Below are 23,640 nucleotides of genomic sequence, written 5' to 3'. Positions count from 1 at the left end.
TTTCCTGAGTTGATCTGTTTGAACTCACAACCCCAGGGTGCTGAGGCTATAGCTTTTAAGCACTGTGCCACACTCTCCCCCTTTTTTCTGGGCAAACAGTAATGCTATTTGCTAATTAGAGGAAAATATCCAGTAACTGAAGCACAGCAGATGAAGATTGGTCCAATGAGGTCATTCTTGAAACAGGTGGATTCAGCAAATAAAGCACATGACAAAATAGATTGCATACATAACTTCATTTGTAAAAGGTTAAAAACACAGATACAGACCTTAACATGGCTTCTACTTCATTGCAAATAGAGATTTGCAGCTGCACAATGGTGACCTCATTGCGAGATCATCAAGATGCACCTGCAAGGTAGAATGCCACAATTAAAATATGTGCAGGGGGGGCTGGTTGGGATTCAAACCCATGACCTCTGGAAGATGAGCACAGAGCTTTTACTATTGAGCTAAAGCAGCTTCCAGGCAGGTGTCTCTGACTGCCCTGTGATATGACAGCTTAGGGATCTCTGCTAAGCTATCGTATCACAGGGCTTAATAAAGCAAAAATAAATCCAGGAGAGGTATTTAGCAGATCGCATTAAGAACGTCCTAAGTGTGCCTAAGTTCTGTCCATAGAACTCAGATCTATTTGAAGCCCAAACTAAGCTCCAAAGTAGACCTGGTTTTTATTTGCCTACAATATAGGCATGATATGGACGCTCTAGGCTGTTCAGTGTTTTGTAAATGAATCGAAGGACGCCCAAATTGAGTCATTGCTCAAACCACGCCCACACCTATTGAGTTAGGTGCAAGTTTTAAACATGGGCGTCCATGAAATTGTGGCTGCGTCTATAAAGTGGCGTCTACGTCCTTTGGACACCTAAATACCAATTATCACTTGTTAAGACCCTCAATTACCCACTTAGATTGGATACCTAAAGCACATGTGCTAATTCTTGCATCAACTGACTAGTATGGAATGGAACAAAGAATGGGTATGGATTGCACCTTGTATGAGGATAAATCAAAAAGTAAAGGCAAAATGCATTTAGTGGCTTTAATAGAAGTAACTGTGAGCAATTGAACATATCACTTTTCCACATAGTCCCATGCAAGACGACAAATTTGTTGTATCATTCAAGTATCCTCTGCATTCCTGCAGAGAAGTTTTTCAGCTGTTCACAAAGCAAGGTGAACACTCCATCCTTTACTTCATCATGCTTTGCCTTTTGCTCTCCGGGTTGCAGTGATGCACCCATGTCTCATCATCAATAACAATTTTCTCCACAAAACTTGGATCTTCTTCATACTGTCTCAGGAACTGGGTCGCAACCTTCACAAGCTGTTGCTTGTGCAGATCAGTAAGCTGTATGGGAACCTATCGTGTGCAGACTTTCCAGTATCCAAAGCCATCATGCATTATGGCCAATATCCAAATTTGCAGCCAATTGAGACATAATCAAGGCATCCACCCTGTCAATATGCTCTTGTGTGCAAGATGTTGATGGGCAACCAGAATGACCTTCATTGGTTACACCTGTTCTTCCCGCTTTAAACCTTTTTACCCACTCATAACCCTTTTACATTACATTAGTATCTTCTAATCTGCCAATACGTTGTAGTTATAGGCGGATTACAATAAGAGGAAATTCTGATTATATCCAGAAGATTACAAGATAGCTATTTGGTTGGAACGTTTAGGATCTGGAGATAGACTGAGGTAACCAGTTATATTACGAGCTTGTCTTGATAAATTTCCTAAACATGGTTTTGATTTCTCTTCTGAAGGTTTTGTAGTTTGGTGCCAAGGTCAGTAAATCGGTGAGGTGGTTGTCTAGTTTCGCTGCTTGTGTGATGAGTAGCCCGTCGTGCATTTTCTTTCACTGTATGCCTTTTATTGGGGGTGATTGAAGAGTGTCTGTGTTCTCCTTGGTCTGGATGAGTTGTTCAAAATTAGGCGATTAAGTAGGCTGGTCCATTGCCATTTAGGGTTTTGTAAAGAATGCAGTAGAATCTGAAAAGTATTTGTGCTTGTACTGAGAGCCAGTGAGTGTCTAGTAGGCAGTGGTGATGTGGTCATGCTTCTTCAGTGAGTAGATCAGTCTGAGAGCTGTTTTGCACTGTTTGTAGTTGTTTTATTGTGGTGGCGTGGCAAGGTAGATATAGGAGGTTGCAGTAATCTAGGAGTTCTAATATTAGGGCCTGGAAAAGTTGTCTGAATTGTGTTTTATCAAAGTATTTTCGGATGTGTCTTAGGTTTTGCATGACTGTGAAGGCTTTCTGGACTGTTTTGTTGATTTGTAGTTGCATGGTACAGCCTGTCTAGCATCACCCCTAGAAATTTTAGGTGGGGTTGTAAGGGGTATAAGATTGATTTTACTTCTTTTTTTAAAATTAATTTCAACAAAACTCTCACAAGTTGAACACTTGAACCAGAAATAGTGTCAATTCCAATAATAGCCAAAAAATCAATTAAAGAAAAAGACATTTCTTTAGACCTCAATATAAATTGCAAGGGAGAGGAGATAGAAAATAGAGGGAGTCAAAAAAGAAACAAAAGAAAACCTATATGGCTTTAACAGACACACCGGCTGATATTATTCATATACTTCATGTAGCTCCAGTAGATAGCTTTTTAAGATCTAAAAAGGACTTCAAATGTTCGGGAAGAAAGAACACGTATCTCAAATTCAAATATTTAACAAGGCATTTGCAATGATCCGCTAGTAAGAAGGTAGCTCCTATTCTCCTTGTTTCTTCTCTCATAACAAGAAATTGCTTACGCCTCTCCTGAGTAGATCTTGTCACATCAGTGTAAATCCATACCCCCTGACCACAAAAAAAGGTTATACCATATTTAAAGTACAATCTCATAACAGCTGATAAATCTTGCTCAAACACAAAGTTAACAATGAGTCACTCTTTCTTTAACATCAGACAAAGAATCTTCCAGGATAGCAGTTATATTTTTGTAAATCATTACTTGTTTGTCCTTGGATCAGTCATTCCTTCCTCTATACCTGGGAGGTCTCCTATTTCAGTCTTTTTAATTTTATTAACTGGCAAGAAATAAGCTTTATTAATAGGCGGCATATGGTCCAAGGGAATTTTCAAATTATTCAATAGAAATTTTTTGAAGACTACCAGTGGAGACATACCCTGAATTTTAAGACAATTTAGTATTCTAAGGTTCAAGCGTCTATTAAAGTTTTCAATTTGTTCAATTTTCCATAGAATGGATTTCTGATCCTTTACCACTGCTCAGATTGATTTTTTGATGGAAACAGTTTGAATTTTCTCAAAGCATTCCTCTTGAACCTTGCCGGGAACACTCCTGATCTGCGGCAGTTGAGCCGTTCGCCTACTCCTGCCTTTTGCCTGCTCGCACCGCAACTGACATCTCCAGAGCTCCCAGGCCACCTCTCTTCCTCCAGGGCTTGGTGTGTGAGCGAGCTCCGCCCCCCAGAAGCAGCCGGGAACCCTCCTGAACTGCAACAGTTGAGCCGTTCGCCTGCTCCTGTCTTTTGCCTACTCCTACTTTTTTTTTTTTTCTTCTATTTCTATTTCTTACTTTTATTACTCAACTAATTTGTTAATTTTCCAGGTACTTCAGTTAGATTGTGAGCCTTCGGGACAGTAAGGGAAGTTCTAAGTACCTATTCTTTATTTATTCATCTTATTTTTATTGTATCCTTTAATGCAGGGGTGTCGAACTCAATCAGAGAAGGGGCCAAAATCTAAAATCCAGCCTAAATCGCGGGCTGAATGGTTTACTGAACAGTCATAAACTGACAATGTTAACCAGAAATGTGAATTTAAAATGAGTGGAACAATCTTTTCCTTAACAGTGCTGTTAACCAACTCACATGCTATCAAGCAAAACAGTAATATTGGTATCAAGCAAAACAGTAATATTGGAATGTACCTAAAATGCTCATTGTTTTGTTTTCTGGTTAGATGTCTGACACCGTTTTCCCCGTATCAATGAGTCAATCTTCGGTTTTATTTCTTGGGCTGTAGCAACCCGCAAAACAGCATGGAGGTTGTCATCGGTAATGCGTGATCTGTGCTTGTTTTTGTTCAGATTCATTATTGAAAACATCTGTTCACAAAGATAGGTGCTCCCGAACATGGATAGAATACGGGCAGCATGAAGTCGGAGCTCTGGCATTGAGTCAGGGGGCAGTAGAGGGTAGAAGTCCTCAATTTCAACATCCTGAAACCTTGATTTCAGGCCACTATCAGACTGAAGCTCGATTATTTCCATCTGAAGGTGATGGGGCACATTGTTGACATCAACTAAAAAAGGATTGGCAAAGATGTCAAAGCCTGAGTGCTGTGTTCTAAAGTCAGAGAAGCGCCGCTCAAATTCACTTAGTAAACGGCTAACTTTGGTAGCCAGCCGACTGCAAGGAAAAGTACCAGAAATAGTGGTTGAGCTACTCAAACAAACGGGAAAGTGGGCAAGATTGTCCTGTTCCAGTTGGGACTTCCATAGTTGAAGTTTACGCTGGAATGCTGTGATCATGTCAGACATCTTCGTGATGACTTGTTTGCGTCTCTGCAGCTTCAGATTCAGTTGGGCGAGATGCTCGCATATGTCACACATCATAGCAAAATCACATAGCCAGGCGGGATCCGACAGTTCAGGCAAGGGCTTTCCTTTACTTTCCATGAAAAGAGCAATTTGTTCTCTGAGCTCAAAAAATCTTTTGAGGACTGCGCTCTTGCTCAGCCATCTTACTTCTGTGTGGTATGGCACGTCTCCATGCTCTGCACCCACCTCCTGTAAAAACTGCTGGAACTGGCGATGATTCAGGCCACGTGCCCTTATAAAGTTAATAGTTTTAATGACTGTGGTCATTATGTCATTCATGTCCAGAACTTTTCCACACATAGCCTCTTGGTGGATAATGCAATGATAAGTAATCAAGGGTGTGTGGCAGTGACTTTTTTGCATTCTTTCCTTCATTAGTCCAACCAAGCCTTTCTTTTCTCCGCACATTGAAGGTGCGCCATCGGTAGTTAGCCCCACCAACTTTTCCCAGGGTAATTTAAAATTATTTATAGATTTCTCCACAGCCTCAAATATATCTCTACCAGTCGTCGTCCCATGCATGGCAGCTACATCCAAAAGTTCCTCAGTGACAGAGAGGTCGGTCTTCGTAGCACGTATAAAGATGGACAGCTGCGCTGTATCAGTGTTGTCTGTGCTTTCATCGATAGCAAGTGAAAAAGCGAGATAACTGCATGCCTGTTCGGCCAGCTGTGATGATAGATTTCCTGAGAGTTCTTGAACTCTGTCTGCAATGGTGTTTCTTGACAAACTGACAGTTTGAAAACTCTGTATCTGGTCTGGGCATACTTTCTCACACACTTTTAGCATGCATTGCTTCAAAAAGGCACCCACTGAAAAACACCTTGAAGTACGGGCAATTTCTTCAGCCACTATAAAGCTTGCTTTCACTGCAGCATCATTTTTCGCTGTAGCCTTTGTAAACATTTGCTGCTGTGATTGTAGTTTGCCTTTTAGTTCTTTAACAATTTTATGCTTTTCTTCCAAAGTATATTTGCCATACTTAACATTATGTTTGGTGTCAAAATGACGACGTATATTGTACTCTTTCATCACCGACACTGTCTCATAACACAATATACACACTGGTTTGCCCTCACTAAGCACAAACATGTATTCATTTTCCCATTTGTCATTAAATTGTCTGCCTTCACCGTCAACTTTTCTTTTCCTGGACATTTTGGGATCAATATTGGCAGTAAAAGATGTAGTTTATTGGAAATCTGCGTTAGAATGAAAAAGTCAGTCAATAAATGCCTGGCTGGGTACAGATAGCAGATTCTGTTGCGATTTTTATGCCTACACTTTATGCCAGGAACTGGCAGCTTCTGCTGTGTATTTTTTTTACATAGTTTCCCCTCCCCGACGTCCGATTCACCCCAAGCAGGACCGCTCGCACGCACCTGCACCCCCACCCCGAAGGACCGCCGACTCCCCGACTCCCAACACGATCGGGGCAAGAGGGAGCTCAAGCCCTCTTGCCCCCCCGACTCCCCGACACGATCGGGGCAAAAAGGAGCCCAAGCCCTCTTGCCCCGCCGATTCCCCAACTCCCCGACAATATCGGGCCAGGAGGGAGCCCAAGTCCTCCTGGCCCTTTCGACCCCCCCCCCCGCTAGTTGTTCGGGCCAGGAGGGAGCCCAAACCCTCCTGACCACGGCGACCCCCTACCCCCACCCCGCACTACATTACGGGCAGGAGGGATCCCAGGCCCTCCTGCCCTTGACGCAAACCCCCCTTCCCCCATCGACCGCCCCCCCCAAGAACCTCCGACCCCCCTGGCCGACCCCCACCCCCCTTCCCCGTACCTTTCTGTAGTTGGCCGGACAGACCGGAGCCAAACCCGCCTGTCCGGCAGGCAGCCAACGACGGAATGAGGCCGGATTGGCCCATCCGTCTCAAAGCTCCGCCTACTGGTGGGACCTAAGGCTCCCGGGTCTATTCTGATTGGCCCAGGCGCCTTAGGCCCCACCAGTAGGCAGAGCTTTGAGACGGATGGACCAATCCGGCCTCATTCCGTCGTTGGCTGCCTGCCGGACAGGCAGGTTTGGCTCCCGTCTGTCCGGCCAACTACAGAAAGGTACGGGGAAGGGGGGGTGGGTTTGTCGTGGGGGTCGGCCAGGGGGGTCGAGGGTCGGCTGGGGGGGCGGTCGGAGGTTCTTGGGGGGGGGGGCGGTCGATGGGGGGAGATAGATAGCAAGTACGGCTGGCGAGATCACAAGCCTCCTATGTCACCGCGCGTCATTGTGATGGAACGCAGCGGCGTGCAGTGATGACAGCGCGGTGCGGGCCACATTGCAAGGCCTGGCGGGCCGGATTTGGCCCGCGGGCCTTGTGTTTGACACATGTGCTTTAATGTATATTTTCTCTGTAAACCTATATTACTTATAATTTTAATGCATACTATTGTCTATTTTCTGTAAACCGCTTAGAATCCTAACGGAGTTTAGCGGTATATAAGAAATAAATTACATTACAAATTACATTACACTGAACCTTGTCTAAGTTCAATGAAAAAGTATCAACCGTCTTGACCTGCATATCTACATCTTGTGCTGTTTTCCCTACCATCACTCCAAGCTTCCTTATCGCTACCAGCAGTGTCTCCAACATTACTGCAGACTCCAGATTTGGAGCTCCTTAGTCTTTGATGTTCAAATCACTCTGCAGCAGCGTCGGGAGCGAAGCTCCTCCCAGCACCAGCTCCGGGGTTTTCTTTCCATGCCTCCCAGGGCTAGTCTCCGAGCTCCTCGCTTCTGCTGGGCACAATGGAGTGATCATGGCAGGAGGGGAGAGTGAAATCTCATGTTCCAAGGATTCAAGCACTCCCATTGTAGACTCCAGCGCAGAACCCAACCTCTGCATTTCCAGCTGGGGACTGGCGGTAGACTGTCACTCAAGAAATTGAGGTAATGTGTCTGAATCAGCGAGGATGCAAGTGGGGTCAAAACTGCACCCTTTACAGCTCCCTTCCTTTTTTGAATGTGGCATTATAGAAAAAATATATATATATCTCCCTCAGAAACAAAACAGAAACTAACATCATAAGCCACCATGAAAGAAAGTTTCTGGAGCGGTAAGAAACGCCGTCAGGCACTGTCCGTCATCTTAACTCCTCTCCATCGAGATTGAGTTTACTTCTAAGTTTATTATGGTTGGGGCTTTGGAGATTTCTAGGAGTAGGATTTTTGTTTTGTCAGGGTTTAGCTTTAGTTTGTGGTCTTTCATCCATTGTGTTACTGTTTCTAATGTTTTGTGTAGTAAGTCTATTGCGGTGGGGATTGTTGATTCATGGTGCTATGTCCATAATGAGTCAATATCTGATGGTGAATTTCCACAGGTTTCACTCCCTCTGCCCAAAGAAAGCGCACTACTGCACATTGTTCATTGATGGTGCAATCTAGCAAAGGAGCGTCCATGTTTCTGACCTTTTGACTGCCACACGACTAAAGGCCAAGTGCTGCATTGTGCGTGGATGAACTATCTAACAGAATGTACTACATTCACTAGCTCTTCTCCGGTTATTGCAGCATTTAACAATTGCCTTTAATTTTTGTTTCGCCCATGTATTTAATGTATGATATGTATTTAATGATTTATGTATTTAATGATTAACTTGATGCAGACGATAACTTAGAGCAGTAAACACCTAATTAGGTAGATTTTAAGTGCATCTGCAATGCAGTTAACATGCAAAGCTTTCTTCTAAAAACTATAGCAGAGGCTTTGTGGTTACTGCATATTAATTCTGACCATTAATATGCAGTAACTACAATTTTTTTAAACACAAATTAACAAAATGGTCCCAAAGGGATTTAATGCAAAACACAATGGAAGATTAGGCTCTCACCTTGTTAATCCTTTTTCTGTTATAAGACATAGGATTCTGTACTGTAGTTGTTGCTTCCCAGTAGTCGCAAACTTAGCAGAAGGGTGTCACTCAAAACTCTGAACTCCTCCCCTTCAGCAGTGGAGAACAGCTCCCTCTTCAGTTTGTACCACCAAACCAATCAAACTCCTCTGAAACAGAACAAAAGAGGAGAGGCATGGGGAAGTTCTCCAGCGACAAATCAGACTCTGTTCAGTTCTGTAACTTATGATAAAAGAGCAATGATAAACAACAAGTAAAACTCAACACCGAACAATAAATTAAGCACATGAGTAGCTAGGGAAAAATCCTGCTAAGTGCAACTAGTAGGAGTCATAACCGCTCTCCCCCCCAACTCCCAAAAAAAGAAAGGGAATAGGTGCCCTCATGATTCCTGTAGTTTGGTCTTTGCTAAATCTTAGATAAAGAAGAAGAGGTCCCATGATGGACACTGGCAACATCCAAGACAGAAATCAAGTGAATCAAAACTCTGTACAGGGTGAGCTGTACAGAATCCCATGTTTTATAACAGAAAAATCAACAAGGTAAGAACCTAATCTTCCATTCTGTTGCAAAGACATGGGAGTCTGTACTGTAGATGTACCAAAGCAGTGGCAGACATCTAGAGAGGGACAGATGAGCCTGCCCGCAGTACCAAGGACCCAAAAGTGGCATCTTCTTGAGCCATCACATCCACTCTAGAATCTTGGAAAGGTATGGACAGTAGACCAGGTAGCTGCTGTACAGATTTCATCAGGAGAATCAGGCCTAGGAAGCAGACCTGCCTCTAGTCGAATGAGCTGTGATGGAGATAAAAGGCTGTTTATCATAGGCAATGTAGGAAGAAAAAATTGCCACTTGAATCCATCTAGCAATCAAAGCTTTAGAAGCTGGCTTGCCCAATCTCAACTGTCTGGTCAGCACAAAAAGGTGGTTGGAGAGGCGAGAATCTTAGTCCTCTCTAGGTAGTGGAGTAGGACTCCACAAATCCAGCTTCTGTAAAATCCTGTCTTGCTTCGCTGAGCTGGTAGTGTGAAATGCAGGTAAGAAAATTTCTTGATTGACATGGAAAACAGAAACAAAGGGACCGTAACAAAGAGAAACACTAGACTCCGTAAACTTGAGAAACAGTTTTCTACAGAAGAGAGCCTGTAACCGCCTCACTGAGACTATGCCAACCAAAAACATGGGCTTGACTATAAGATCCAAGAGGGATGCTTCTGGCAAAAGCTTATATGGAGCCCAAGAGAGACCCTTCAGAACGTTAAGGTCCCAAGACAGAAATAGCATATGCTGAGGGGGGGGGGGGGGGGGGGGGGGAATGTCACACGCAATCTGAGTGCCCCCTCAAAAAATGAGTGATATCTGGGTGAGACACCAGTGACTGCAATCCTCTCCAAGCCCTAAATGCACGAGAGGCTGGCTACTTGTACTAGTCCTTGCAGGAATGCCAGAATCATCAGGATAGGGGTCCTCTCAGGCTCCATCTGTTGGGTGGACCAAACTGGAAAGGCTTCCAGGTATTCATGTAAGTTGAGTTGCAATAACAACCTACAAGTAACCCTTAAAGGTTAGGGTTGTGGGCTCAAGAGCCATGCTATAAGACCAAAGCAGTCTGGATTTTCCATAGGAATTACGCCCAGGCTGAGTAGGCTGAGATGAACCGGCAGCCTGAGAGACCTGCCTCGTCAGAGGCATACCATATACGCATACCAAGGTTGACGGAGCCAGTCCGGAGCTACCAGGATCACCCACCCCTGGTGGCTCATGACTCTGTAGATGATCTGGCCCACAGTGGAAGCACAGAGTAAGAACTCAATAGGCCAGGGCTGAGTGAGGGCATTCAGCTCTGCTCTTCCTGGCTTGGCTCTTCAACTATAAAAGCGATCTGCCTTCGCATTCTTGGCTGTGGCCATGAGATCCATTTCTTGTCTTCCCCAGTGCTGCACAATGAGGGACAGAGACTACACCCCTGAATCCAGAGTCTGCTTGCTGAGAAAGTCGACCTGGACGTTCTCTACTCCTGCCACTGGAACATCATCTGGTGCCTCCAAGTGCAGAGGAGTGCTTCTGGCACCTCTTTGTCTGTTTACATAAGCTACTGCTGTGGCATTGTTTGAAAAGACCCTGACTGCCTTCCCTATGCTTCTTCGGGGCTAAATGAATGCCTCTCAGTTCCAGATGGTTTATTGACCACTTACTCTCCGAGTCCACATGCTCTGAAGAGGACTGCAAAAGTGGCCTCCATAGCCTGTCAGGCTGGCATTGGTCGTGGGGGGGGGGGGGGAGGGTCCACCCACAAGTTGATTCTAAGCCTAGACATAACTTTGGTCAAATTCAGACATCCTTGAGGCAACTCCTATTGGTAAATGGCTAAGGAGGTGATGGTCTCTGGATGAGCTGGAAAAAAGGTAGTCTGTGCATTAGGGCAAACCATAATGGAACACTGAGAGGTGAGGGCTGTTGGGGATACAGCTTCAACATATCAGAAATAACATGGGAAATGGAAGATATCTGAAAAGACGGCACACTAAGGGATCAACGTGATTCACAGCGTTCCCCACCTCCTGACCCTGAAAGAGACCCCCAAATCATCCAAGGATGCAGCGGAGACTTGAGATAATAAAGGCACGAAAAGGGTCTTCAAGTCCTCCCAGTTCTGCTCCAAAGGGACACTAGGAGCTGGCATGTTCTGAGGTAGAGAGGCCTGCTTGGGATATGAAGCCCCATATAGCTGAGCTGGTGCGCTCAGAGGAAATGCAGCACTTCCTGGCTGTCCACAGGAGACTGACAAAATCTGAGAATCTTTGTACCAGAAGCCCCAAGGACCCCTGCAGGACCCTTGACTGGGGAGGTACCACTTCCTCCGCTTCCATGTTTGCATTTCACTCCCTTGCTACATGCAGCCTTTGGACAGGATTTCTTCAATGAAGATCGGGCTTTTTAGGACGCTAGCAGCATGGAGGACTCAAGAAAGGCTGAGCCTGAAGCTTCCGCCCCTTTCTCCCATGCCAGGAGGAACACAGCCACTCTTCATCCAGCAAATCTGTACAAAAATTACATAGAAGTAGATTGTCCTGGGGAATCCATTGCAGATGATCCCTTGCCAAATGAGGAGATTTAAGGCAGAATAAAAAGCACTGGAAATTTTTTTTAAAAAAGAAGCTAAAAATCCAAGATGACCGCCACCAGAAAAACATGAAGCAAATACAACCAATTAAGACAAAAAATGTTGAAAAAGGGTTTTGGAGGTGGGACAACCTGACTCTAACCCCAGAAACCCTCAAATCTGGCTTTTTCAGATTCTTTTCTCCCCCCTATTTTCCCCTTAGGGAATAATGTGAGTTCTCACTGTGACTTCTGTTGCCTGCCAGCTTGCAGCAGCCTGCCTGCAGGGAAAGGATTTCTGTCTCAGAAAGTGCCAGGACTAAGTCCACCGCTGGAGATCATCTGGCAGCCGGACATATGGACCCCGACCACTCTTACCCCTGAAAATCCACATGACACATCAAGAGGAGAAAATTCACAGCTGCCTACCTGATACCCAGAGGGTTGTTACACAAGGTCCCCAAAGCCTGAATTCAAGCCTCTGATAAATCAGAAGGCGAGCACGCTCCCAGGTGAACTGACCCCGAGTTCCTGCAGGGACACAAAGCAGGCTGGCTCCATAGGTACTCAGCGCGAGACTGGCCTGTGAGCAGAAGTCCACCCACACAGGACTGTGTCCTTTCCCTGGCAGAGTAAGCCCAAGAAGGGGACCTCTGAGCACTGAAGCCATGCAGGAAATTAGAAAACTGAAGACAAAAATACCCGAATATAAGGAAAGAAAGCAGAGAAAATCAGAATGTACCTTCTGAGTTCACTTGTAAAAGGAAATACTGAAGATGGAGCTGTTTTCCACTGCTGAAGAGTTCAGAGTTTTTTGGGGTTTTTTTTTCATCTTTATTCCTTTTTATTTCTTTCAACAAGTGTACAATATTATTACAAGTAATTCACATCACTCACTTGACATTCTTAAGCAATATTATTACACATGTTTTAATTTCCTCCACCCACCTCCCATCCCCTCCCCTATCAACAAAATATTTTATCCAAACATATACATATTTAGACTCTCCCTCCCCCCCATTTTTACAAATTATCCCCTAAGGAAAAAGAATAACCCTTAATCATTACAATATTCAATTAATGGCCTCCACACCTCCTTAAACCTTTTAAAATATCCCCTCTGTACGGCAAGAAATCTTTCCATCTTATATAAATGACAAACTGAGTTCCATCAAAAACTACAATTCAATCTAGAACAGTCTTTCCAATTAGTCGTTATTTGTTGAATTCCCACTCCAGTAAGAATCATCAATAATTTGTTGTTTGCTGCAGATATCTGACTTTTGGCCCTCATACACATTCCAAAAATCACTGTGTCGTAGGATAATGCTACATGATTTTCCATCAATATATTAACTTGATCCCATATTGATATCCAAAATGCCTGAATACATGGACAATAAAATAAAAGATGGTCTAAAGTTCCAATTTCAATTTTACAATGCCAGCATCTATTAGACTTAGAGCAATCTAATTTTTGTAATCTAGTAGGGGTCCAGAATGCTCTATGCAACAAAAAGAACCATGTTTGCCTAATAGATGCCGACATCGTACCTTTAATTCTCCAAGACCAAATACGTGGCCATTGAGATGCATTAATTTGATGCTTAATCTCAATGCTCCAAATATCTCTTAATCCATTTTTTGGTTTCTTATTCAAATAATTAGATATCATTTTATACCACTTTGCGGCCTGGTGTCCCAGAAAATCTGCCTGGAAACATAAGAATTCTAAGCTGTAATGATCATTTAAAGATTTCCATTCAGGGAACCCCACCTGAATAGCCTGCTTCAATTGCAACCACTTATAACTTTGTTTTTTATTCAGACCATATTTATGTTGCAATTGTGAAAAATCAAGCAGCTTACCATTATCAATTACTTCCGTTAAGGATCTTATACCTGCTTTAATCCAATCCTTCCAGACAACCTTAAACCCGCCTATTTGTATCTTGGAGTTTACCCAAATAGTCTGCTGTTTCGATTTTAAAATAGAATCACTAGTTAATTTATCTACAAATCGTAATGTTTTCCAAGTATCCATTAATACTTTATTGTCTTTACGTATTCTAGGCACTTTTATACCAAGCAGAAGATCAAGACTAAGTGGAAAAATAAGTGATCTCTCCACCCTTAACCACTCTGGTAATTGTTCCAAAAGCTCTGGGAGGACCCAATACATACCTTGGCGCATGATATAGGCCTGATGATACCTATAAAAATTGGGAAAATTTACCCCACCCTCCTCAATTGGTCTTTGCAAAGACACTAGAGCCACTCTTGCAATTTTACCCAGCCAAATAAATTTAACCAGAATACTATTTAATTTTTTATAAAAAGACCCCTGAAAAAACACTGGTATCATTCCCAATTGATAGCAAACTACAGGCAAAATCATCATTTTAACAGTTTGAACTCTTCCCCACCATGACAAATGTAAAGGATTCCATTGCTCACATAACTCTGTTACTTTTTGTAATAAAAATTTTTCGTTTATTTTCATTGTCTCTTCGAGTGTTTTATTCAACCAAATACCTAAGTATTTTATACCATCCTCTTTCCAAATAAAAGGGAAAGAATCAAGTATACCTTTTGTACAATGCACATTTAAAGGTAAAATTTCTGATTTATTCCAATTTATTTTGTATCCTGAGAATTTTCCAAATGTATCTATTATCTCCAGTAGACATGGAATTGTTGTTTCCGGATTCCTCAAATGAAGCAATATATCATCTGCATAAGCGGATACTTTATATTCCACTCCAGCACATGGAATACCCTCTATGTCCTTTGCCTGTTGAATAGCTAACAACAAGGGTTCAAGAACTATATCAAAGAGCAAAGGAGATAATGGACAACCCTGTCTAACTCCCCTCTGCAATTTAAAAGCATCTGAAAAATTATTATTTATGTATAAACGAGCAGTTGGGGAGCTATACAGTGCTTGAATCATTTGTATAAATCCAGATCCAATACCAAACCATTCCATAGCTTGATACATGAAATTCCATTCTACACGATCAAAAGCCTTCTCAGCATCTAGTGATACTGAAAAAGCCGGATCATTAATTTGTCTTGTTAAATAATACATCTGAAATGCCAGTCTAGTATTATTTGAAGAGTGTCTTTGAGCAACAAATCCAGTTTGATTTATTCCTATTATATGCGGAAGAGCTTTAGCCAATCTTAATGCTAAAATCTTAGCTAATATTTTACCATCTACATTTATTAAAGATATAGGCCTGTAATTTGACACCAATGTTGGATCTTTATTTGGCTTTGGCAAAACAATAGTTAAAGATTCTGCCATAGTGCCTGATATACAACCTTTATTCAGTTGGTCCTGATATAGTTTTAATAAATATGGTAAAAGGGAAATTTGAAATTCTTTATAAAACTCCACTGTAAATCCATCTCCACCTGGAGCGGTCCCAACTCTAAGGGATTTCAATGCCATTTGTAATTCTTTTAATGATATAGGTTTATCTAAACTTCCTTTTATATGATCAGGAACCTTAGGTCCTTTAACTAAACTCAAAAAATCCAACCCATCTTTCTCTTTATCTAAATAAGACTCAGAAGAATACAGTGACTTATAATATTTTAAAAATTGTTTTAATATATTTCCAATTTGAGAATGAGAATGTCCTAATTCATCCTTAATTATGCTTATTTTCTCCTTTCTTTTCTTTGCTTTTAAATAATTTGCCAATAATCTTCCAGCCTTATTTGCACTACCATAATACATCGTTTGCTGAGCAAAAATATCTTTCCTTACTAATCCAGAGGAAATTTCATTATATTCACATTTTTTTTTTAACAATAATTGAAATGTCTCTTGTTCCCATTTATTAACCAATTTTAATTCCAAATTTTTAATTTCTTTTTCCAAATTTGCAAATTGCTTTCTTATCTGTTTCTTTTTATACGCAGAATATGATATAATTTGTCCTCTCATAGTTGCTTTGAAAGCATCCCATAATATTCCAATCGACATTTCCTCTAGGTCATTAAGTCTGAAATATTCATTCATTTTTATCTGAAATTCAGTGCAAAATTTAGAATCAGCAAGCAAAGTATTATCAAACCTCCATACAGGTTTGGAATTATCTTGATCTAATAAGTTAACTTCTATCCACACACCACCATGATCAGATATTACTATTGGTTCTATGTCAGCTTTTACAACTTGCTGTACCATCTGATCTGAAACAAAAATATAATCAATTCTTGAAAATGATTGATGAACATGTGAACAAAATGTAAATTCCCGATCATTAAAATGAAGAATACGCCATATATCTTTCAAATTACATGCTTGTATCAAATTTTCTAATCCCATTGATTTCATAATTCTACTAGGCTTTTTATCCATTATTGGATCTATAACAGCATTGAAATCCCCAGCCACCACAAAATTAGTAGTAGCCAGTGGTAAAACTAATTGTTGTAGAGATTTAAAGAATTCACTTTGATTCGAATTAGGTGCATATATATTTAGTAACGCCATTGTATTACTGCCCATGCTCATGTCAACAAGTACCCACCTTCCTTGAGGATCTGCCTTTACCATATTAAATGTTGCTGAACATTTTTTATTAATCAATATTGCTACTCCTGCCTTCTTTTTTATCGCTGGTGCAAATAAACATTGTTTTATCCACTTATCTGTCAGCTTCATAGACTCTGTTCCAGACAAATGTGTCTCTTGCAAGAAACATATATCTATATTTTGTTGTTTAATATATTCCAATACCTTTTTCCTTTTTATAGGGTGATTAAGGCCATTTACATTCAAAGAAAAAATTTTAAAACCCATTTTACAAATAAAATATAAAATACATATATAATCCACTCAAACATAAAATATACATTTTTTCTTTTTCCTTAAACCAATATATGAGTCTCCCCCCCTCCCCTCTTTCTCCATCCCCCCTATTCCCATCCCCCACCCTCCCCTCCCCTAACACAAATGCAAACTTCGAAACGCACATATTACTGAGCAAAAATAAACTCCCCACAGGCAATAACATACTCATTTTTCTTTCTCTAATCTTTCAAACAACCAACACTAAATTATCCTGCAGTCAATCCATTCTTCAATACCCTAAATACCTATATTTACTATAATTCTTTATTATATACTTCCCCTCTCATTCAAATTTCCAAACAATCTTCCATCCTATACCTCTAATATATTTATAAAAGTATATACCCAATATTTCGGAAACCATTTCTTACAATATATACCCCCCCAAGATTAATAGTATTATTTTATTTATTTATTTATTTATTTTTTGTCTAACCTAAGTTTCTCACAACTTCAATGGAACATACATCACTCCATCCTATAATATTCATTTTTTTTTTTTTTTTTAACCTTACATCAAAAGAAGGATCAAACATTTCAACCAAGCAGACCTCATATTTTTTAAAACTCTCATTAATTTTCATTGCATCTTCAATCTATTACAGTCTATTCTCCATTCTGCACAACTGTAACACTTGTACATCTTCATCCTGCTGTTTCAGTCTCTTATTCCATCTTCTTGCAGATTGCTATTTCATCTTTCTCCAATAAAGTATTTTTGCAACATCATCCTTATATCTCAGTCAATTTCAGATGCAAATTGTAAATCTAAATAATGCTCAAGTCATTTCCATCAGTCTATCTTCACATCTTCTCTTTACATCAGTAGTCTTTTGTATTTTTCATCTTATTATATTCTAAGTTCCCACATTTCTCCAATGCAGCATTTTTGTGTCCTCATATTATTATCTGTCACGCTCAAATGCAAATTATAAACTCACATTAAGAAACCATCCAAATCTTATAATTGTTCCTCATATTTTTTTCACTTCCTATATGCTCCATCCCTCTTATTACCTTGTCAAAATCCTCTTTTCTTCTTTTCTTATTGTCTCTTTAAAATTTTCATTTCTATTCTTTAAATCTTGTTTGAAATGTTGATCCCCCCTTAATCTAACCTCAACAATTTTCTAGAAAATATTTTTCTCCTTTTCTATTTTTTTTTTTTTTTCACTTTTTCCTTCTTTATAAAATATCTTTCAATTTTCACTCAAAAATATAAACCAAAAATAATCTAAGTATATTATTTATTACATTTTCTAAATACTTTCATGAAACCATAGGCAAATTATATTGATCTAGAAATTCCTGTAATTTGCCTGCTTCTTCAAAATTATAAGTTTTATTCTCATAAGTTACCCTCATAATAGCAGGGTATATCAATCCATATCTTGCTCCCATTGCTCTCAGTTTAGGTCTTAAATCCAAAAGCTGTTTTCTTCTGTAGGCAGTAGCTTTTGCAAAGTCAGGTACTATAAAGATCTTAGAATCCTGGCATTTAAGATCCTTATTTGTTTTAGCCAGCTTTATAATCTCTATCACCTGCTGATGTCTTAGCAGCTTAAAGATTATTGGACGGGGACCCTTCTGACTATTTGATCTTTTCATCGGTATCCGATGTGCTCTTTCTATCTCCAAAGGAAAAGAACTTTTAAATGGCAAGATCTTTGGGATAAAATTAGTCACAAATTGAATAGGATCATTCTGCTCAATCCCCTCAGGTATCCCAATCAGACGCAAATTATTTCTTCTTTCACGATTTGATAAGTCTTCAAAATCCTTTTTCAACGCCTCTATTTCTCTGTGATCTTTTTTACACACCAGCATCTCTGCCTCAGATTTCTCAGCATGCTTTTCTAACTGCTCAATTTTGAAGTCAACTGCCTGCATTCTATTTGTCAGACTCTCTATTTCCTTCTTCACATCTTTTATATTTTTAGCGTTATCACTTACTATTTCTTTAATTTTCTGAAGTTCATTCATCAAATCACTGTTATCAATTTCTTCCTGAGGCAAAGGGACCGCTGTCGGGGAAACCGAATCAATTTTTGTTCTTTTTTTACTTCCTGCTCCTGAATTCACCGGATTACTTTTACTAGTTTTACCCGAAGCCATTTCTTACTTCAATTCTCTCTTTTCCTTCACTTTTCTTTAATTTTAACTGCCAAAATCTTAATAAAATTTGCCTGTCACAACAGAGCTAATCCTCTACCCAGCCATCTTCGTGCGCTGCAAAGTTCTAGAATCAAGAGTTCAGAGTTTTGAGCGACATCCTTTTGCAAAATTTGTGACTACTGGGAAGCAACAGCTATAGTACAGAATCCTATATCTTTGCAACAGAATAAAGGTTTATTATCCATAAATAAAAATTCTTAACTTGATTCCAATCAGTGAGGCTCCCTCTATCAAATACATTTGCAAAGTAAAAAGTTTCTGGCTTCTGCTAGAAGCAGAATTTTCTATTGGCTAAGCATTTATTCAGCATCTCTTTCAAAATTAGCTATTGTTGCTCAACTATCTCTTGCACATTTTATAAAACTTGCAATTATAAACTATATGGAGTATAGTAATAAAAATTTACTGAGATTTTATATTAGTTCAATGCTTTATTACACTCAGGCTCTATACCTTATATTAAAAAATCCACTATATAAAGTGCATAATCATGAATAAATTAATCAATCCTTTGCATAACCAAATAATTGTATGTGCTAAAGACTGTGTTCAGATCTGCATACTTCAGTGCTCAAATGAAATTAATGTAATATCTAGAGCAGAGGTTGCTGACTAGGCCCATCATAACCACAGTATAGTCCCATAAAGTGCATCATGTATAACTTTTAAAACCCAGATAAAAAGATGTACTTATCTGGGAACGATGCAACATTTCTCTGATGAATATCCTCTACTGTAGAAGTGACCAAAATAAACCGGGTTTAGGCACCTTCGGGGTGTGTACTGTTGATTTTGAGGTGTTTTTGGTTTATTTTGGTCACTTCTACAGCAGAGGATATTCATCAGAGAAATGTTACATCGTTTCCAGATAAGTACACCTTTTTATCTGGGTTTTAAAAGTTATACATGATGCACTTTATGAGACTATACTGTGGTTATGATGGTCCCAGTCAGCAACCTCTGCTCTAGATATCACATTGATTTCATTTGGGCACTGAGGTATGCGAATCTGAACAGTCTTTAGCACAAACAATTATTTGGATATCCAAAGGACTGATTAACTTATTCATGATTATACACTATATATAGTGGATCTTTTAATATAAGGTATAGAGCCTGAGTGTAATTCAGCATTGAACACTTTATAAAAACCAGAATGATTTGACCGCTACAGCAATTCTTCAGATTAGTTTGCTTTTGATGAAATAAATAAATGCATATACACACACAAAGTATTGATGCATACCCTCTGATAGACAGAACCTCACAGTGCTGTGCAAGTGCCATTATATCTGGAATCACATTTTCCTCCTGAAGCAAGTTAAGACCCCAATTAGATGATCCAATATTTCCCTGCAATAAAAATGTAAACATTCATCAGGAAAGCCTCTTATATGCTATGTTTCAGACATTTTTTTAAAAATATTGAACTGAAATGTCAAAAATATGTTTGTGCATAAGAGAGACTTGTGTTGGTGCATTTATGTGCAAATGGAAGAAAATGGGGTCAATTGTGTGTTTGACAGGGGAAAGAGACAAGGGTGTAGAGAGATCTTTGGGCAAGGCACCGGCTTTGTATGTGAAAGAAAGACTGAATGACTGAGAAACTTGCATATAAACTCATGCTTATGGGTGTGTTTCTCTTGGTTTGTGTTTGTTTCAGAAATATATAAGAACATAAGAATGTATTTATTTATTCAAAAATGTATTACTCGCAAACATCCAACAATTCTGTATGTTACAATATAAAACATACATAATAAAAATGAACAACAGGCTAAAACAAACACAATTCATTACAAAACATATCAACATATTGGGCTGAACCAATGGTCAATCTGTTTCCAACAGGGGCTAAGTTAGGTCACAAACCCAAATAGCAGCGACACTCTGGGGAGGCGGAAGCAGGAGGGAGTGGGTATCCCTCCTGCTGATTTTTTCTAAGGATGTGGGGTGCAGAAGGGGAGGAAGGGGTCTTGGCCCATGGGAAGGGGGGTTGCAGCAGGAGGGAGTGGGCACCCCTCCTACCTCTATTTTTCTTCTGGGGGTTGTCAGGGGGCTCACCTTGCCTTTTTTTTTAATGGGGCAGATATTGTGCATGTATAACACATGTACATCTGTGTCATTTAAAGAAAGAAAAAAGGCCCGAACAGCTGAGAAGCAGTCAGACTCTAGTCCCAAATGAGGAATGACGTTGGAAAAAAGCTCCTCTATGAACCCTTGAGAAACCCCTTGTGGGCGAAACGGGTCCCATCGGGGCATGCTAGAGACACTATATTAAAAACGATAAATAAAAAGAAATTGTGCTGTCAATTAGTTTTAATTTCTGAAAAAATAATACAGAAGTAAATAAATAAGCTACATTTGATAAAGGAGGCAATGATATGAGCCAAGCCAAACATTTACACCTGGTTCGTGTATTGCTGCAAATAGCTTTGTGAGCCCTTTTGCCATCCTATTTTTGATCCTGTCGAGTGAGGATTGCTGTGCTGTGGTTGTTACCACATTAAGATCCCAGGCTAAAGGTGGGGACTTCATAGGTGGTTTAGTGTGGACTCCCTTGCTTACTGAATGGCTTGGTGGGCGAGTTGGCTACTAGGAAGAAAATAAATTCTATAAAACTGCTTGGCCAAAATGACCATCTTCCCTGGAATAGGATTCTAGACAGCAGTAAGATGTAAATGTATGAAATGAAAACCAAGTAGCCACTTTGCAAATATCTTCAAACGGTGTAGAACACAAAAAAGCCACTGATACTGCCATAGCTTGGACTTTGTGTGCTGTAACAACGTCCCTCGAGCTGCAGCATAGCATAAGGAAATGCAGGCCGCTAACCATGTGGAAATAGTTCTCTTGGTTAAAAGTAGGCCCAACTTATTAGGGTAAAAAGAGATGAACAGTTGAGGTGAAGTCCTGTGTGGCTTAGATCTTTCTAAATACTAAGCCAAGGCACGCTTGCAGTATAATGTATGAAGAGCAGTTTCTCCAGGGTGAGAATGAGGCTTTGGAAAGAAGACAGGAAGCACAAGTGATTGATTCGGATGAAATTCTGTGACTATCTTGGGAAGGAATTTAGGATGAGTTCTGGAAACCACCTTCTAATGATGAAACACTGTAATCGGTGGCTCGCAAACAAGTGCTTGAAGTTCACTCACTCAACAACAGAAGTGACAGAGATCAAGACCACCACTTTCCAAGTTAAAAACTTAAAATGAGCAGATGGCAATGGTTCAAATGGTGGCTTCATTAGACTGGTGAGAACCAGACTGAGATCCCAGACAACTGGAGGCAGTTTTATTGGGGGTTTTGAATTCAAGAGTCCTTTCATAAACTGGGAAACAAGTGGATAAGTAGTCAGAGCATTGTAAGCACTAACAGCACCAAGGTGAACTCTGACCGAAGTGGTCTTAAGGCCAGAGTTGGACAAATGGAGAACATAGTCCAATAATGAAGGAATAGAAGATGTAGAAGGATCAAGGTGATGGAGATTACACCACTAAGTGAAGCATGTCCATTTAAGTCAATAACACTGCTGAGCAGAAGGCTTTCTGGAAGCAGATATAATGGCTTGTACTGGTTCAGAAAGATTGAAATCTGTTAAAGTCAGGTCAAGAAGTACCAAGCTGTTAGGTACAGAGATTGCAGATTAGAATGTAACAGAGATCCTTGATGGTGGGTGAGTAGAGATAGAAAGATCTGCATAGGAGATGAATGCGTGGCTACGTGGATGATGTTGAGAGTTTTGGCTTCCTGGACCTTGGGATGATCTTCCAAGAACTGCTGGAAAGGGATAGTGTGCATCTATCAAAGAAGGGAAGAAGTGTCTTCGTCAGCAGGCTGGCTAATATTTATGTTTATTTAAGATTTGATATACCGCTCCTGCATTTTACTGACCTAAGCAGTTTACAAAGTATCAAACTAAAATTAAATTAGGTAATTGAGAAAAACTACCGTATTTTCACGCATATAACGCGCACCCGTGTAAAATGCGCACACGGGTATAGCGCGCGGGAAACCGAAATATGTGTAAAAAAATTTTTATATAGTGCGCACACGCGTATACCGCGCATGCTGCTTGCCGCCCCGACTCTCCTGTCGCCGCCCTGACTCTCCTTTCCAGCCCTGCCCCGAGTCTCCTTTCCAGCCATGCCCCGAGTCTCCTCTGGTCCCGACTCTCACTTTCCAGCCCTGCCCCGAGTCTCCTCTGGTCCCGACTCTCACTTTCCAGCCCTGCCCCGAGTCTCCTCTGGTCCCGACTCTCACTTTCCAGCCTTGCCCCGAGTCTCCTCTGGTCCCGACTCTCACTTTCCAGCCCTGCCCCGAGTCTCCTCTGGTCCCGACTCTCACTTTCCAGTCCTGCCCCGAGTCTCCTCTCATCCCGACTCTCACTTTCCAGCCCTGCCCCTTGAAGTCTTATCCCCCCTTGAAGTTCTGTCCCCACCCTGAAAGCCTGATGCCCCCCCCGACTTCCGATTCATCACCCAGAAGGACCGCTCGCACCCCCCCAGCCTTCCCCCTCCGCACGGAGAAGCTGCCTACCGTTGTTTCCCGATGCCAGTGAGCCCTGCTGCTTCCTCTGCTGGCGGTCCCGCCTCTTCTCTGAGCCCTGCGCTGCTTCCTCTGCTGCGGTCCCGCCCCTTGTCTGAAGTCAGAGAAAGGGCGGGACTGCCGGCAGAGGAAGCAGCGCAGCGCAGGGCTCAGAGAAGGGGCGGGACAACCAGCAGAGGAAGCAGCAGGGCTCACTGGCATCGGGAAACAACGGTAGGCAGCGTCTCCATGAGGGGGGGGAAGGCTGGGGGGGGGTGCGAGCGGTCCTTCGGGGTGATGAATCGGACGTCGAGGGGGGGAAACTATGTAAAAAAAAATTTGTACAACGCACTCACGCATATAATGCGCATGGTTATACTCGGTTTGTAAAATCGTGTATAACGCGCACATTATATGCGTGAAAATATGATACTCTATCTGTCCCGAAGACTCACAATCTAGCTAAAGTATCTGATAAATTAAAAATATGTAATAACAACATAATACATTTCCAAGATCAAAAATCAAAGA

At 41.0% G+C, this 23,640-nt stretch overlaps 1 protein-coding gene across 5 annotated transcripts in view; it reads right to left on the bottom strand.

The window, feature by feature from the left end:
* Positions 1-23,640, bottom strand: part of RICTOR (RPTOR independent companion of MTOR complex 2) — a 607,299-nt gene that overhangs the window by 129,226 nt on the left and 454,433 nt on the right. For all 5 annotated transcript variants that reach the window (XM_033932568.1, XM_033932543.1, XM_033932533.1 and 2 more), the window contains one exon: positions 19,829-19,935. In XM_033932568.1, coding sequence (XP_033788459.1) covers positions 19,829-19,935 — 107 coding nt within the window. The remainder of the gene's footprint in view (positions 1-19,828; positions 19,936-23,640) is intronic.

The sequence above is a fragment of the Geotrypetes seraphini genome, chromosome 1 (genome assembly GCF_902459505.1).
Source record: "Geotrypetes seraphini chromosome 1, aGeoSer1.1, whole genome shotgun sequence".
NCBI classification, from domain to species: domain Eukaryota; kingdom Metazoa; phylum Chordata; class Amphibia; order Gymnophiona; family Dermophiidae; genus Geotrypetes; species Geotrypetes seraphini.
Note: the sequence above shows the minus strand (reverse complement) of the source record. Positions and strands in the feature narration are given on the sequence as shown.